The 18,992-nt window shown below is 43.5% G+C and overlaps 1 protein-coding gene across 1 annotated transcript in view; it reads right to left on the reverse strand.

Annotated features, from left to right (window-relative positions):
- LOC122938329 (adseverin-like) overlaps nt 1–18,992 on the reverse strand; it is a 61,901-nt gene that overhangs the window by 14,693 nt on the left and 28,216 nt on the right. Inside the window, exons 6-9 of the mRNA XM_044293775.1 lie at nt 17,480–17,606; nt 13,499–13,587; nt 12,647–12,862; nt 10,793–10,914 (exon numbers count right to left, since the gene is read on the reverse strand). Coding sequence (XP_044149710.1) covers nt 10,793–10,914; nt 12,647–12,862; nt 13,499–13,587; nt 17,480–17,606 — 554 coding nt within the window. The remainder of the gene's footprint in view (nt 1–10,792; nt 10,915–12,646; nt 12,863–13,498; nt 13,588–17,479; nt 17,607–18,992) is intronic.

Genomic DNA, 18,992 nt, shown 5'->3' on the forward strand with positions numbered 1-18,992 from the left:
TTCACGTCAGCCACCACTGCAACAGTCCATTGTCATAAATTTAGGCCCAGCACCCAGGCAGAGGAGAGAGGTCCCGTAACAGAGAATCTGGCTTCATGTCAGCAGAGAATCAGTCTTCATATCATAGCAGAGAATCAGGCTTCACGTCACCCACCACTGTAAGAGTCAATTTTCATAAATTTAGGCCCAGAACCCAGGCAGAGGAGAAAGGTCCCGTAACAGACAATCTGGCTTCATGTCAGCAGAGAATCAGTCTTCATATCATAGCAGAGAATCAGGCTTCACGTCACCCACCACTGTAAGAGTCAATTTTCATAAATTTAGGCCCAGAACCCAGGCAGAGGAGAAAGGTCCCGTAACAGACAATCTGGCTTCATGTCAGCAGAGAATCAGTCTTCATATCATAGCAGAGAATCAGGCTTCACGTCAGCCACCACTGCAACAGTCCATTGGCATATATTTAGGCCTAGCACACAGGCAGAGCAGAGAGGTCCCGTAACAGACAATCTGGCTTCATGTCAGCAGAGAATCAGTCTGCATGTCATAGCAGAGAATGAGGCTTCACGTCAGCCACCACTGCAACAGTCCATTGTCATAAATTTAGGCCCAGCACCCAGGCAGAGGAGAGAGGTCCCGTAACAGACAATCTGGCTTCATGTCAGCAGAGAATTAGTCTGCATGTCATAGCAGAGAATCAGGCTTCATGTCAGCCACCACTGCAACAGTCCATTGGCATATATTTAGGCCTAGCACACAGGCAGAGGAGAGGTTCATTCAACTTTGGGTAGCATCGCAATATAATGGTAAAATGAAAATAAAAATAGGATTGAATGAGGAAGTGGCCTGGAGTCCAATAATATATGGTTATGGGGAGGTAGTTAATGTCTAATCTGGACAAGGGACGGACAGGTCCTGTGGGATCCATGCCTGGTTCATTTTTATGAACGTCAGCTTGTCCACATTGGCTGTAGACAGGCGGCTGCGTTTGTCTGTAATGACGCCCCCTGCCGTGCTGAATACACGTTCAGACAAAACGCTGGCTGCCGGGCAGGCCAGCACCTCCAAGGCATAAAAGGCTAGCTCTGGCCACGTGGACAATTTAGAGACCCAGAAGTTGAATGGGGCCGAACCATCAGTCAGTACGTGGAGGGGTGTGCACACGTACTGTTCCACCATGTTAGTGAAATGTTGCCTCCTGCTAACACGTTGCGTATCAGGTGGTGGTGCAGTTAGCTGTGGCGTGTTGACAAAAGTTTTCCACATCTCTGCCATGCTAACCCTGCCCTCAGAGGAGCTGGCCGTGACACAGCTGCCTTGGCGACCTCTTGCTCCTCCTCTGCCTTGGCCTTGGGCTTCCACTTGTTCCCCTGTGACATTTGGGAATGCTCTCAGTAGCGCGTCTACCAACGTGCGCTTGTACTCGCGCATCTTCCTATCACGCTCCAGTGCAGGAAGTAAGGTGGGCACATTGTCTTTGTAGCGTGGATCCAGCAGGGTGGCAACCCAGTAGTCCGCACAGGTTAAAATGTGGGCAACTCTGCTGTCGTTGCGCAGGCACTGCAGCATGTAGTCGCTCATGTGTGCCAGGCTGCCCAGGGATAAGGACAAGCTGTCCTCTGTGGGAGGCGTATCGTCATCGTCCTGCCTTTCCCCCCAGCCACGCACCAGTGATGGACCCGAGCTGCGTTGGGTGCCACCCCGCTGTGACCATGCTTCATCCTCATCCTCCTCCACCTCCTCCTCATCCTCGTCCTCCTCGTCCTCCAGTAGTGGGCCCTGGCTGGCCACATTTGTACCTGGCCTCTGCTGTTGCCAAAAACCTCCCTCTGAGTCACTTCGAAGAGACTGGCCTGAAAGTGCTAAAAATGACCCCTCTTCCTCCTCCTCCTCCTCCTCCTCCTGGGCCACCTCCTCTTCCATCATCGCCCTAAGTGTTTTCTCAAGGAGACATAGAAGTGGTATTGTAACGCTGATAACGGTGTCATCGCCACTGGCCATGTTGGTGGAGTACTCGAAACAGCGCAACAGGGCACACAGGTCTCGCATGGAGGCCCAGTCATTGGTGGTGAAGTGGTGCTGTTCTGTAGTGCGACTGACCCGTGCGTGCTGCAGCTGAAACTCCACTATGGCCTGCTGCTGCTCGCACAGTCTGTCCAGCATGTGCAAGGTGGAGTTCCACCTGGTGGGCACGTCGCATATGAGGCGGTGAGCGGGAAGGCCGAAGTTACGCTGTAGCGCAGACAGGCGAGCAGCAGCAGGATGTGAACGCCGGAAGCGCGAACAGACGGCCCGCACTTTATGCAGCAGCTCTGACATGTCGGGGTAGTTGTGAATGAACTTCTGCACCACCAAATTCAGCACATGCGCCAAGCAAGGGATGTGCGTCAAATTGGCTAGTCCCAGAGCTGCAACGAGATTTCGCCCATTATCACACACCACCAGGCCGGGCTTGAGGCTCACCGGCAGCAACCACTCGTCGGTCTGTTGTTCTATACCCCGCCACAACTCCTGTGCGGTGTGGGGCCTGTCCCCCAAACATATGAGTTTCAGAATGGCCTGCTGACGTTTACCCCGGGCTGTGCTGAAGTTGGTGGTGAAGGTGTGTGGCTGACTGGATGAGCAGGTGGAAGAAGAGGAGGAGGAAGCCGAGAAGGAGGAGGTGGCAACAGGAGGCAAAGAATGTTGCCCTGCGATCCTTGGCGGCGGAAGGACGTGCGCCAAACAGCTCTCCGCCTGGGGCCCAGCTGCCACTACATTTACCCAGTGTGCAGTTAGGGAGATATAGCGTCCCTGGCCGTGCTTACTGGTCCACGTATCTGTGGTTAGGTGGACCTTGCCACAGATGGCGTTGCGCAGTGCACACTTGATTTTATCGGATACTTGGTTGTGCAGGGAAGGCACGGCTCTCTTGGAGAAGTAGTGCCGGCTGGGAACAACATACTGTGGGACAGCAAGCGACATGAGCTGTTTGAAGCTGTCTGTGTCCACCAGCCTAAATGACAGCATTTCATAGGCCAGTAGTTTAGAAATGCTGGCATTCAGGGCCAGGGATCGAGGGTGGCTAGGTGGGAATTTACGCTTTCTATCAAATGTTTGTGAGATGGAGAGCTGAACGCTGGCGTGTGACATGGTTGAGACGCTTGGTGACGGAGGTGGTGGTGGTGGTGTTGGTGGTACATCCCCTGTTTGCTGGGCGGCAGGTGCCAACGTTCCTCCAGAGGCGGAGGAAGAGGCCGAGGCGGCAGCAGCAGAATAGGCCGAGGCGGCAGCAGCAGAAGAGGTAGCAGGGGGAGCCTGAGTGACTTCCTTGGTTTTAAGGTGTTTACTCCACTGCAGTTCATGCTTTGCATGCAGGTGCCTGGTCATGCAGGTTGTGCTCAGGTTCAGAACGTTAATGCCTCGCTTCAGGCTCTGATGGCACAGCGTGCAAACCACTCGGGTCTTGTCGTCAGCACATTGTTTGAAGAAGTGCCATGCCAGGGAACTCCTTGAAGCTGCCTTTGGGGTGCTCGGTCCCAGATGGCGGCGGGCAGTAGCAGGCGGAGTCTCTTGGCGGCGGGTGTTCTGCTTTTGCCCACTGCTCCCTCTTTTGCTACGCTGTTGGCTCGGTCTCACCACTGCCTCTTCCTCCGAACTGTGAAAGTCAGTGGCACGACCTTCATTCCATGTGGGGTCTAGGACCTCATCGTCCCCTGCATCGTCTTCCACCCAGTCTTGATCCCTGACCTCCTGTTCAGTCTGCACACTGCAGAAAGACGCAGCAGTTGGCACCTGTGTTTCGTCATCATCAGAGACATGCTGAGGTGGTATTCCCATGTCCTCATCATCAGGAAACATAAGTGGTTGTGCGTCAGTGCATTCTATGTCTTTCACCGCTGGGGAAGGGCTAGGTGGATGCCCTTGGGAAACCCTGCCAGCGGAGTCTTCAAACAGCATAAGAGACTGCTGCATAACTTGAGGCTGAGACAGTTTCCCTGGTATGCATGGGGGTGATGTGACAGACTGATGGGGTTGGTTTTCAGGCGCCATCTGTGCGCTTTCTGCAGAAGACTGGGTGGGAGATAATGTGAACGTGCTGGATCCACTGTCGGCCACCCAATTGACTAATGCCTGTACCTGCTCAGGCCTTACCATCCTTAGAACGGCATTGGGCCCCACCATATATCGCTGTAAATTCTGGCGGCTACTGGGACCTGAGGTAGTTGGTACACTAGGACGTGTGGATGTGGCAGAACGGCCACGTCCTCTCCCAGCACCAGAGGGTCCACTAACACCACCACGACCATGTCCACGTCCGCGTCCCTTACTAGATGTTTTCCTCATTGTTATGGTTCACCACAACAACAAATATATTATTTGGCCCAATGTATTGTATTCAAATTCAGCGGGATATAAATTTGAGGCCTAGTATTTAGGCGCTGGGTGACCGGTATGGATTTAGTGACAGAATTAGACTTGGAAATGCACAGAAGCGTGTGTGTGAAGTTATTCTGAATGACCCTATGTGCACCTTGAATATGATCTACCCTTTTAGGGATAGATTTCAAATAGCTCTGATATAGCAGAAACCACTAAATTATGAAATTGCTAAATTGGGAATTGTATTTCAACCCAGAACAAGAAATGTGCTTGAACGGACACTAAATAACTCGCCCAGCTACAGCACTAAGGACAGATTTAGCGGGATATAAATTTGAGGCCTAGTATTTAGGCGCTGGGTGACAGGTATGGGTTTAGTGACAGAATTAGACTTGAAAATACACAGTAGCGGGTGTGTGTGAAGTTATTCTGAATGACCCAATGTGCACCTTGAATATTATATACCCTTTTAGGGATAGATTTCAAATAGCTCTGATATAGCAGAAACCACTAAATTATGAAATTGCTAAATTGGGAATTGTACTTCAACCCAGAACAAAAAATGTGCTTTGACGGACACTAAATATCTTTCCAAGCAACAACAGTACAGCGGTAACGAGAGATTTAGCAGGATATAAATTTGAGGCCTAGTATTTAGGCGCTGGGTGACAGGTATGGGTTTAGTGACAGAATTAGACTTGAAAATACACAGTAGCGGGTGTGTGTGAAGTTATTCTGAATGACCCAATGTGCACCTTGAATATTATATACCCTTTTAGGGATAGATTTCAAATAGCTCTGATATAGCAGAAACCACTAAATTATGAAATTGCTAAATTGGGAATTGTACTTCAACCCAGAACAAAAAATGTGCTTTGACGGACACTAAATATCTTTCCAAGCAACAACAGTACAGCGGTAACGAGAGATTTAGCAGGATATAAATTTGAGGCCTAGTATTTAGGCGCTGGGTGACAGGTATGGGTTTAGTGACAGAATTAGACTTGAAAATACACAGTAGCGGGTGTGTGTGAAGTTATTCTGAATGACCCAATGTGCACCTTGAATATTATATACCCTTTTAGGGATAGATTTCAAATAGCTCTGATATAGCAGAAACCACTAAATTATGAAATTGCTAAATTGGGAATTGTATTTCAACCCAGAACAAAAAATGTGCTTTGACGGACACTAAATAACTTTCCCAGCTACAACAGGACAGCGGTAACGAGAGATTTAGCAGGATATAAATTTGAGGCCTAGTATTTAGGCGCTGGGTGACAGGTATGGGTTTAGTGACAGAATTAGACTTGAAAATACACAGTAGCGGGTGTGTGTGAAGTTATTCTGAATGACCCAATGTGCACCTTCAATATGATCTACCCTTTTAGGGATAGATTTCAAATAGCTCTGATATAGCAGAAACCACTAAATTATGAAATTGCTAAATTGGGAATTGTATTTCAACCCAGAAGAAAAAATGTGCTTTGACGGACACTAAATAACTTTCCCAGCTACAACAGGACAGCGGTAACGAGAGATTTAGCGGGATATAAATTTGAGGCCTAGTATTTAGGCGCTGGGTGACAGGTATGGGTTTAGTGACAGAATTAGACTTGGAAATACACAGTAGCGGGTGTGTGTGAAGTTATTCTGAATGACCCTATGTGCACCTTCAATATGATCTACCCTTTTAGGGATAGATTTCAAATAGCTCTGATATAGCAGAAACCACTAAATTATGAAATTGCTAAATTGGGAATTGTATTTCAACCCAGAAGAAAAAATGTGCTTTGACAGACACTAAATAACTTTCCCAGCTACAACAGGACAGCGGTAACGAGAGATTTAGCAGGATATAAATTTGAGGCCTAGTATTTAGGCGCTGGGTGACAGGTATGGGTTTAGTGACAGAATTAGACTTGAAAATACACAGTAGCGGGTGTGTGTGAAGTTATTCTGAATGACCCAATGTGCACCTTGAATATTATATACCCTTTTAGGGATAGATTTCAAATAGCTCTGATATAGCAGAAACCACTAAATTATGAAATTGCTAAATTGGGAATTGTACTTCAACCCAGAACAAAAAATGTGCTTTGACGGACACTAAATATCTTTCCAAGCAACAACAGTACAGCGGTAACGAGAGATTTAGCAGGATATAAATTTGAGGCCTAGTATTTAGGCGCTGGGTGACAGGTATGGGTTTAGTGACAGAATTAGACTTGGAAATACACAGTAGCGGGTGTGTGTGAAGTTATTCTGAATGACCCAATGTGCACCTTGAATATTATATACCCTTTTAGGGATAGATTTCAAATAGCTCTGATATAGCAGAAACCACTAAATTATGAAATTGCTAAATTGGGAATTGTATTTCAACCCAGAACAAAAAATGTGCTTTGACGGACACTAAATAACTTTCCCAGCTACAACAGGACAGCGGTAACGAGAGATTTAGCGGGATATAAATTTGAGGCCTAGTATTTAGGCGCTGGGTGACCGGTATGGATTTAGTGACAGAATTAGACTGGGATATGGCCAAAAAATAACCACACTATTGCTGGTTAAATGCACTTGGTGACGGGCGCAGCTTGCCCCTGATGTAGTATATGGCCAAAAAATGAACAGACTATTGCTGGTTAAATGCACTTGGTGTCACAGCTTGACCAACCACACTACTGAGGGTTAAATGCACTTGGTGACGGGCGCAGCTTGCCCCTGATGTAGTATATGGCCAAAAAATAAACAGACTATTGCTGGTTAAATGCACTTGGTGTGACAGCTTCACCCTGATGTAGGCTTTAGCCAGAAAACAACCACACCATTGAGGGTTAAATGCACTTGGTGACAGGCGCAGCTTGCCCCTGATTTTGTATATGGCCAAAAAATGAACAGACTATTGCTGGTTAAATGCACTTGGTGTGACAGCTTCACCCTGATGTAGGCTTTAGCCAAAAAACAACCACACCATTGAGGGTTAAATGCACTTGGTGACAGGCGCAGCTTGCCCCTGATTTTGTATATGGCCAAAAAATGAACAGACTATTGCTGGTTAAATGCACTTGGTGTGACAGCTTCACCCTGATGTAGGCTTTAGCCAAAAAACAACCACACCATTGAGGGTTAAATGCACTTGGTGACAGGCGCAGCTTGCCCCTGATTTTGTATATGGCCAAAAAATGAACAGACTATTGCTGGTTAAATGCACTTGGTGTGACAGCTTCACCCTGATGTAGGCTTTAGCCAAAAAACAACCACACCATTGAGGGTTAAATGCACTTGGTGACAGGCGCAGCTTGCCCCTGATTTTGTATATGGCCAAAAAATGAACAGACTATTGCTGGTTAAATGCACTTGGTGTGACAGCTTCACCCTGATGTAGGCTTTAGCCAAAAAACAACCACACCATTGAGGGTTAAATGCACTTGGTCGCAGCTTGTGCTGGCGCACCACAAGACACAAAATGGCCGCCGATCACCCCAGAAAAATGTGACTGACAAACGGTCTGGGCAGCCTAAAAACAGTGAGCAATTGAGGATCAGCAGCTCAATGATCCACAGCTGCAGATCGATCAGTTAATCAAGTCCTTTGGAGGAGTTAATCTGCCTAATCTCGCCCTACTGTCGCAGCCGCAACCTCTCCCTACGCTAATCAGAGCAGAGTGACGGGCGGCGCTATGTGACTCCAGCTTAAATAGAGGCTGGGTCACATGGTGCTCTGGCCAATCACAGCCATGCCAATAGTAGGCATGGCTGTGATGGCCTCTTGGGGCAAGTAGTATGACGCTTGTTGATTGGCTGCTTTGCAGCCTTTCAAAAAGCGCCAAGAAAGCGTCACAAAAGCGCGAAGAAAGCGACGAACACCGAACCCGAACCCGGACTTTTACGAAAATGTCCGGGTTCGGGTCCGTGTCACGGACACCCCAAAATTCGGTACGAACCCGAACTATACAGTTCGAGTTCGCTCATCCCTAGTTATAAAGCTAATAATAAGGCCTGTCCGTGGTAAAGCTGCTTCGTGCACATAGTGACCTCTACTGGTCAGATGTAAGAGTGCAGGCTACAGGAATTCTCTCCTATTATTTTACTGCTTGAACTAATAAGATACAAAAGATATAAACATAAAATCCGGGCAGTTATTATTTAAACCCCTTCAGGACGCAGCCATTTTTCACCTTAAGGACCAGGCCATTTTTAACAAATCTGACTTTATGTGGTAATAACTTTAAAACGCTTTTACTTATCCAGGCCATTCTGAGATTGATTTCTCATCACATATTGTACTTCATGACAGTGGTAAAATTGAGTAAAAAAAAAAAAATTTATTTATAAAAAACTACAAAATTTACCAGAAATTTGGAAAAATTAGCAAATTTGAATTTCTCTACTTTTATAATAGATAGTAATAATTCCAAAAGTAGTTATTACTTTACATTTCCCATATGTCTACTTCATATTTGGATCATTTTGAAAATGACATTTTATTTTTGGGGAGGTTAGAAGGCTTAGAAGTTTAGAAGCAAATCTTAAAATTTTTAAGGAAATTTCCAAAACCCATTTTTTTCAGGACCAGTTCAGTAATTAAGTCACTTTCTGGGGCTTACATATTAGAAACCACCTATAAATCACCCCGTTTTAAATACTACACCCCTCAAGGTATTCATTGATTTTACAAACTTTCTTAACCCTTTAGAATTAAAGGAAAATGTAGATGAAATTTGAGAATTTCACTTTCTTGGCAGATTTTCCATTTGGATCAATTTTTACCAGTAACAAAGCAAGGGTTAACAGCCAAACAAAACTCAATATTTATTGCCCTGATTCTGTAGTTTACAGAAACACTCCATATGTGGCCCTAAACTACTGTACGGGCACAAGGCAGGGCGCAGAAGGAATGAAACGCCATATGGTTTTTAGAAGGCAGATTTCACTGGGATAATTTTAAGCTGTCATGTCACATTTGAAGCCCCCCTGATGCACCCCTAGAGTAGAAACTCCCCCAAAAATGACCCCATTTTGGAAACTACAGGATAAGGTGGCAATTTTGTTGGTACTATTTTAGGGTACATATGATTTTTGGTTGCTCTTTATTACACTTTTTGTGAGGCAAGGTAACAAGAAATAGCTGTTTTGGCACCGTTTTTATTTTTTGTTATTTACAATGTTCATCTGACAGGTTAGATCATGTGGTATTTTTAAAGAGCAATACCAAATATGACTATATTCTGAAAGCCATAGTTTTTTTTTACTTTTTGGGCGACTGTCTTAAGTAGGGGCTCATTTTTTTCGGTATTAGATGATGGTTTGATTTGTACTGTTTTAGAGTGCATATGACTTTTTGATTGTTTGGTATTACACTTTTTGTGATGGCTTTTTTACACCATTTTAATTTTTTTATTTTTACTTTTTTTACGGTATTCACCTAAGGGGTTAGGTCATGTGGTATTTTTATAGAGCAGGTTGTTACAGACGTGGTGATACCTAATATGTCTACTTTTTTTTTTGGGGGGGGGGGGGTTTACATTTAACACATTAAAAGCATTTTTGAAACAAAAAAAAATCATGTTTTAGTGTCTCCATAGTCTGAGAGACATAGTTTTTTTATTTTTTGGGAGATTGTCTTAGGTAGGAGCTCATTTTTTGCGGGATGAGGTGACAGTTAGATTGGCACTATTTTGGGGGGCATACGCCTTTTTGATCGCTTGGTGTTGCACTTTTAGTGATGTAAGGTGACGCCAATTTTTTTTTTTAGCAGTTTTCATTTAACTTTTTGGACGGTGTTCACCTGAGGGGTTAGGTCATGTGATATTGTTATAGAGCCGCGGTGGATACCTAATATGTCTTTATTTTGGGAAAAGGATGCTTTTTTTACTTGAAACTTTTAATTTTTTTGTAAAACTTTATTTTTTTAATTTCTTTTTTCACTTTATTTTTTTGTCCCCTTCTGGGACTTCAACTTTTGGGGGTCTGATCCCTTTTACAATGCATTACAATACTTCTGTATTGTGATGCATTGGCTGTAAGTGTATTACCAGTGTAATACAGGGGGCTGGATCTCACAGACTGTCATGGAAGGCAGCCACGATGCCTAAGGAAGGCATCGGGCTGCCTTTAGGTCCCCATCATAGCAGCTCGGGGCTCCCTCCCCATACATCGCACGTGCCGCGGTAAGCGCTGAACGCCACCGTGCAAGGGTTTAATGCGCCGGTATCTGTGTTTTCACAGATGCAGGTGCATACAGCAGGAGTCCGGCTATCAGTGACTGCCAGGACCTTGCCACTGATCGTGCGGGCACAGCTCCTGCACACCCCCGATCACCATGAAGTAAATGTACGTCACGGGTATTTAAGTCCCGGACAGACATGACGTACATATACGTCATGGGTCCTTATGTGGTTAAAAGTTAAGTTTTCATCTTTTCCACTCACCAGATATAGATCACTGTTCCTTTAGCAGAAGTGTATAAAATGATGTAACAGTCCCCGCCATAAAACTGCCCATAGGTCGCTGGGTCTACTGGGACTCTTCCAGTGGATTCAACTCTCCAGATCTAGAAAAGTAATGACAACCATTTACTGTACTGGGAACGGAGGGAACTTATGTGACAAACGTATCAACATTAATTTCCCAAACGCACAAAAGAGAGAGAAAGACATGAATGATACTGTTACTCTACACATACTGATTGCGTAGATAATAGTACCGTACATGGGGAAGTATAATAATAGCTATATTCTTGTACATAGAAGCAGTATTATAGTAGTTATATTCTTGTATATAGGAGGCAGTATTATAGTAGTTATATTCTTGTACATAGGGGGCAGTATTATAGTAGTTATATTCTTGTATATAGGAGGCAGTATTATAGTAGTTATATTCTTATACATAGGAGGTAGTATTATAGTAGTTATATTCTTGTACATAGGAGCAGTATTATAGTAGTTATATTCTTGTATATAGGAGGCAGTATTATAGTAGTTATATTCTTGTACATAGGAGGCAGTATTATAGTAGTTATATTATTGTACATAGGAGCAGTATTATAGTAGTTATATTCTTGTACATAGGAGCAGTATTACAGTAGTTATATTCTTGTACATAGAAGCAGTATTATAGTAGTTATATTCTTGTACATAAGAGCAGTATTATAGTAGTTATATTCTTGTATATAGGAGGCAGTATTATAGTAGTTATATTCTTGTACATAGGGGGCAGTATTATAGTAGTTATATTCTTGTATATAGGAGGCAGTATTATAGTAGTTATATTCTTATACATAGGAGGTAGTATTATAGTAGTTATATTCTTGTACATAGGAGCAGTATTATAGTAGTTATATTCTTGTATATAGGAGGCAGTATTATAGTAGTTATATTCTTGTACATAGGAGGCAGTATTATAGTAGTTATATTATTGTACATAGGAGCAGTATTATAGTAGTTATATTCTTGTACATAGGAGCAGTATTATAGTAGTTATATTCTTGTACATAGGAGGCAGTATTATAGTAGTTATATTCTTGCACATAGGGGGCAGTATTATAGTAGTTATATTCTTGTATATAGGAGGCAGTATTATAGTAGTTATATTCTTATACATAGGAAGTAGTATTATAGTAGTTATATTCTTGTACATAGGAGCAGTATTATAGTAGTTATATTCTTGTATATAGGAGGCAGTATTATAGTAGTTATATTCTTATACATAGGAGGCAGTATTATAGTAGTTATATTCTTATACATAGGAGCAGTATTATAGTAGTTATATTCTTGTACATAGGAGCAGTATTATAGTAGTTATATTCCTGTACATAGGGGGCAGTATTATAGTAGTTATATTCTTGTACATAGGAGGCAGTATTATAGTAGTTATATTCTTATACATAGGAGGCAGTATTATAGTAGTTATATTCTTGTACATAGGAGCAGTATTATAGTAGTTATATTCATGTACATAGGAGCAGTATTATAGTAGTTATATTCTTATACATAGGAGGCAGTATTATAGTAGTTATATTCTTGTACATAGGAGCAGTATTATAGCAGTTATATTCTTGTACATAGGAGCAGTATTATAGTAGTTATATTCTTGTACATAGGAGCAGTATTATAGTAGTTATATTCTTGTACATAGGAGCAGTATTATAGCAGTTATATTCTTGTACATAGGAGCAGTATTATAGTAGTTATATTCTTGTACATAGGGGGCAGTATTATAGTAGTTATATTCTTGTACATGGGAGGCAGTATACATTCAAATAAAACTAGCGACTTTGTAAATACCTCAACTTTTCCGGACCCATCATCTATCATGTTGTACCGCGCAGCCATTTTTGGAGAGTTGTGAAGCAATTTTACATCAAATTCGGTTTGCTTTATACTCGCGATTTTTCCTTTGGTGACAACTTTTCCGAAGCCTTGACTTTGATCTTTATCTTTCCAGTCTTTGAAATATTGTTTGAACATTGGGGTCTCGCCCCCCTCTGGCAGGACGATGATCTATAACAGAACAGTTGATATAAAGGTGTCATGAGACCTGTAGCAGTACCCAGCCTAGGAGGCAGTGTCATCAAGCCTTTCTCTTCCTATTTTGTGAAATATGTAATTTCTAACACTGTCAGAAATGTGGAAGACCATGTAGAACAGTCTTTTCTGTTTTGTCTTGATGTGTCTCATTATCTTACTTTCATATTTAGGACACTTTATTGCGTTGATACATGTGGGGAAGGAATTGCTTTCAGTCCCCCTGCAAACTGCTGAATGTAATGGAAAGCACAGTATGGAGAAGACAAGGTAATGAGAGATGTCGTTTACAACGACGAGTGGATCCTGATCTAAAGTCAAAGGTTTCCGATTAAATAGACGCATCCCTCACAGAGCCGGATCAAAGGCCGATTATCACTTCAAGTTAGTATTTATTTAGTTTACTATTTTTATCATTTTGAATATCTATGAACTTCTTGAACTTCAAAGGCTTTATAACTGCTGCTACCTGTCCATTCCCTGCAGCTCATTCACTGTGCGAGTTACTCTGAAGGTAAAGGGGCAATTCTGACACAATCCTTTTACATCTGCCTTAAAATTATAATCTGGAAAAGCAAGATTGACCGTCTGACCATTCCGGGGTTAATATACCTGAGTGTTGGCAGCATAATTCATCTTCTTCAGATAATCTTCAGCAGTTTTCAAGGCCATCTTTTTCTCTTCTTTATTAGACTTTTTGCCTGAAAGAAACATATTTTTAGAGGATTTATTGTAAAATATAGAAATGAAATCCTCAATGTGTTTATGCCACTGTTATGACATTAAAGGGTTTCTGTCACCACAATTTTCCCTATTAAACAGGCTGACATTGTACATGTGCAAATGTCAGCTGAATCTAAGGCTGGGTTCACTCGAGCGTTGCGGGAAAAAATGCGGGTGCGTTTGCGGGAACATGCGCAGTTTATCTCCGCGAGTGCAAAGCGTTTTAATGTGTTTTGCACGAGCGTTAGAAAAATCGTCATGTTTCGTACCCAGACCCGAACCCGGACTTCTTCACAGAAGTTCTGGTTTTGGGTTAGGTACTCTATAGATTTTATTATTTTCCCTTATAACATGGTTATAAGGGAAAACAATAGCATTCTGACTACAGAATGCATAGTACAATAGGGATGGAGGGGTAAATTAAAAAAAAATAATTAACTCACCTTAATCCACTTGTTTGCGCAGCCCGGCTTCTCTTCTGTCTTCTTCTTTGCAGTCCAGGAGGAAAAGGACCTGTGGTGACGTCACTGCGCTCATCACATGGTCCGTCACATGATCCATCACCATGGTGATGGATCATGTGATGGACCATGTGATGAGCGTAGTGATGTTACCACAGGTCCTTTTCCTCAAAGAAGAAGAAAGAAGAGATGCCGGATGCGCGAACAAGTGGATTAAGGTGAGTTAATTTTTTAAGAAAACCACAGAAATAAGATAATAATGCACTTAGTAAAGTAGATGCAAGCATTATATATAGACAAAGTCCTCACTCTGATATGATAATATCTGAGACACTTAGTCAATATATTTTGATCAAAACACATCTAAGCCCGCCTACCGAACGCCAAGGTGATCTCAGGTCAGGCAGGTCCTACGTTAAACCTACCCAAACCTACCTTTAGCGATATTATCATATCAGAGTGAGGACTTTGTCCATATATAATGCTTGCATCTACTTTAATAAGTGCATTATTATCTTATTTCTGTGGTTTTCTTCAATAATATGGCCAGGGACATCCGCACATTTATATATCATATCGTGCAGGATGTTTTTATCTTATTTTTTTCTGTGGATTTTTTTTTTTTCTGTGGAGTTAATTTTTTATTTTTATTCTTTTTTAACCCCTCCAGCCCTATTTTGCTAAGCATTCTGTATTAAGAATGCTATTATTTTCCCTTATAACCATGTTATAAGAGAAAATAATAATGATCGGGTCTCCATCCTGATCGTCTCCTAGCAACCATACCTGAAAATTGCACCGCATCCGCACTTGCTTGCGATTTTCACGCAGCCCCATTCACTTCTATGGGGCCTGCGTTGCGTGAAAAACGCACAATATAGAGCATGCTGCGATTTTCACACAACGCACAAGTGATGCGTGAAAATCACCGCTCATGTGCACAGCCCCATAGAAGTGAATGGGTCCGGATTCAGTGCGGGTGCAATGCGTTCACCTCACGCATTGCACCCGCGCAGGAATCTCGCCCGTGTGAAAGGGGCCTAACTGTGCTATTCTTTTTCTTAGGTATGCCCCCGTTTTTGTGCAATTTAATGTTTTATTATATGCAAATTAGCCTCTAGGAGCGGGGGGGAGGGGCGTTGCTCCTGCTCCTAGAGGCTCCGTTCTTCCACTTCATATCCCGCCCTGCCATCCTTGATTGACAGGGCCAGGCAGCGTTCACCTCCTCCTGATGGCCCTGTGCGCTGGGAAAATCTCGAGCCGTCCCATTCAGTATTCAGCGCAGGCGCGGTGAGCGAAGGACGGTCGCCAGCTTCCTCACTGCGCCTGATGTCAGCCTGTTTACTAGGGATAATTGTGGTGACAGAAACCCTTTAAAAAGTCACAAATTATGCTGCACAGTGCATAAGGTAATTTCAACTTTTTGAGCTAGCTGGTATTGAGTTACTGACACACGGAGGACCAGAGAGGGAACCTCACTTATCCATCTATCTAAAAAAAAGAAATTCCACAGCACTCCCACAGGTGTGTTTTTTAATAACCAAAGAACATTACTTCTGAATCACACCTGGGGGAGTGCTGTGGGATTTCTTTATTTTATTTTACTGGATGTTGGATCGCCTCCGCAGCCGCTGGCACAACGCAACTCCCCTGATCGCTGTGCCGCTTTCATTACTACAGTCCTGATCAAAAGTTTGAGACTACTTGAAAAATGGCAAAAAATCATATTTTACATTGTTGAATCTTTCCAAGGTTCCAAGTAGAGCTTCAGCATGTAAAAAGAAGAAATGGGAGTCAGACACAACATTTTTTGAGCATTCAATTAATTGAAAATAACGATTAAACTGAAACAGGCTGTTTTTCAGCTGATCCAGATTTTAGGACCACATGCCTTTAAAAGGCCAAATCTGTGCAAAGATGTGGATTCATTGTCATTTTCTGTCAGGTAGTCACACGTTGTGATGGCAAAGGCAAAAAAACTCTCGGGTTGTTGAACTGCATAAGCATGGTCTCTCACAGCGCGCCATCGCTGCTGAGGTGGGACGCAGAAAGACAGTCATTTGGAATTTCTTAAATAATCCTGAGGGTTATGGAACAAAAAAGTCAAGTGGAAGACCCCAAAAAATTTCACCAGCACTGAGCCGGAGGATCCAATTGGCTGTCCGTCAAGACACTGGACGATCCTCGACCCAAATTAAGGCCCTTACTGGTGCTGACTGCAGCCCCATAACCATCAGACGGCATCTGAGACTGAAGGGCTTCAAAAACAAAAAACATCTTCAAAGACCTCGTCTCCTTGAACGCCACAGAACTGCTCGTTTGGACTTTGCAAGAGAGCACCAAACATGGGACATTCAAAGGTGCAAGAAAGGTTTATTCTCTGATGAGAAAAAATGTAACCTTGATGGTCCTGGTTTCCAACATTACTGGCATGACAAGCAGATCCCACCTGAGATGTTTTCTACGCGCCACAGTGGAGGGGGCGCCATAATGGTCTGGGGTGCTTTTTCCTTCAGTGGAACAATGGAGCTTCAGGAAGTGCAGGGCGTCAAACGGCCGCTGGCTATGTCCAGATGTTGCAGAGAGCATTCCTCATGACTGAGGGCCCTTGTCTGTGTGGTAACGACTGGGTTTTTCAACAGGACAATGCTACAGTACACAATGCCCGCAGGACAAGGGACTTCTTCCAGAAGAATAACATCACTCTTTTGGCCCATCCTGCGTGTTCCCCTGATCTAAATCCAATTGAGAACCTTTGGGGATGGATGGCAAGGGAAGTTTACAAAAATGGACAACAGTTCCAGACAGTAGATGGCCTTCGTGCGGCCGTCTTCACCACTTGGAGAAGTGTTCCCACTCACCTCATGGAAACGCTTGCATCAAGCATGCCGAAACAATAACGACGGAGCTACTCATTACTGAGCTCATGTTTGGAAGTTGGATTTCTGTTTTGGGGGGTTTAGTTTTTTTTTGGGGGGTGTGGTCCTAAACTTTTGATCAGCTGAAAAACAGCCTGTTTCAGTTTATTCGTTGTTTTCATTAAATTGAATGCTCAAAAAATGTTTTGTCTCACTCCCATTTCTTCTTGTTGCATGATGAAGCTCTACTTGGAACCTTGTTAAGATCCAGCCATGCTAAATAGGGTTTGTTGCCATTTTTTGCCATTTTTCAAGTGGTCTTAAACTTTTGATCAGGACTGTATTATCTATCTATCTATCTATCTATCTATTATCTATCATCTACTTATCTTATCCAAATCACATCTGTTTCAGCTCACTTATTAGCCCACAGCATCTACAAGAAAGTGCCGCACATTGTTTCCATGCCATTAGAAACCAATTATGCAACATATGTAGTGATAACGGGTGAAATTTTTTAATTATTATCATTTTAATTGTTATTATTTTACCTTTCCAAACGAAAATCTTGTCTCCACCAAACAGGATAAAGCATTCCTCAGTCAGCAGCATGGACATGGAGAATGGGCTATCCTCTGACACTGTAGTTATCTCCATGGATCCACTTTCATCTGAAACCTGTGATATAAGTGACATACAATTCATACTAACAATCCTGGAGGTAAGAGGTCTTTCCTGGAAATATAGTTGTCAGGTTCCAGATCTGCAGACTTTGCCCATTAGAGCTGGGCTGACCAACCTGCGGCCCTCCAGCTGTTGTAAAACTACAATTCCCACCATGCCCTGCTGTAGGCTGATAGCTGTAGGCTGTCTTGGCATGCTGGGAGTTGTAGTTTTGCAACAGCTGGAGGGCCGCAGGTTGGCCATCCCTGCACTAGAGCCACTTGTTGGAAAAAGTGTGAGCTTGACCCTGACAACTACACAACTCCATTCCTGCTCCCTTCTTGCAGGTAAGGCTTCATGCACACGACAGTTGTGTGTTTTGCCATCCGAAAAACACAGATGGCGTCCGTGTGCGTTCCTCAATTTGCGGAACGGCGCAGACAGCCATTAATATAACTGCCTGTTCTTGTCTGCAAAATGGACAAAAATAGGACATGTTATATTTTTTTGCGGGGCCACGGAACGGAGCAACGGATGCGGACAGCACACGGAGTGCTGTCTGCATCTTTTGCAGCCCCACTGAAGTGAATGGGTCCGCACCCGAGCCGCAAAAACTGAGGTTCAGATGCAGACCAGAACAACGTTTGCGTGCTTAGTTCACACCAGTTATTTCCATCAGTTATTGTGAGCCAAAAGCAGGTGCAGGTCAAAAGCAAAGAGCATATCTTATAGGCAGGGGCGTAGCTATAGGGGGTGCAGAGGTAGCAGTCACTACCGGGCCCAGGAGCCTCAGGGGGCCCAACGACCCTTGTGCCACATAAGAAGACACTGGTATTATAGAAAGTGCATGCTGGTCAAGTTATACCTCTGGCTGGAGGGAAGGGGTTAGGTTAAGAATTTGGCATAGGGGAGGTGCCATCTTAATTTTTGCCTCAGGCAGGACGAAGGCAATGTGCTTCCCTGCCCCTGGCCACAAAGCACTGAGGGAAGGGGGGCCCAAGCTGAACTCTTATACCAGGGCCCCTGAGCCTTTAGCTACGCCCCGGTTTATAGGCTTTACTATTGGTCTTCTTGCAGGTAAGGAACTATGATCTCCTTCTGAGCGCACTAAAGCCTGTGCACAACCAACACCTCTCATTTATTACTGTAATTATTTATTTATTTTACAGATCAATGTGTCTCCATGGTTACATGGACTACAAACAAACCTTGTGCGTAGTCTGATCCTGTAGTCCTCCTATTTTTGCAGACAGTAGGAGAGGAAAGTGAGTAACGGGAGGAGTAAACAACGTTCAGGGATGGTATTCTGCTGCCCTGGAGACACATCGGTCTGCATACGAGTTTCAAACACAGCACTGTAAGGCCCCTTTCACACGGGCGAGATTTCCGCGCAGGTGCAAT

This window comes from Bufo gargarizans, chromosome 5, assembly GCF_014858855.1.
Source record: "Bufo gargarizans isolate SCDJY-AF-19 chromosome 5, ASM1485885v1, whole genome shotgun sequence".
NCBI lineage: Eukaryota > Metazoa > Chordata > Amphibia > Anura > Bufonidae > Bufo > Bufo gargarizans.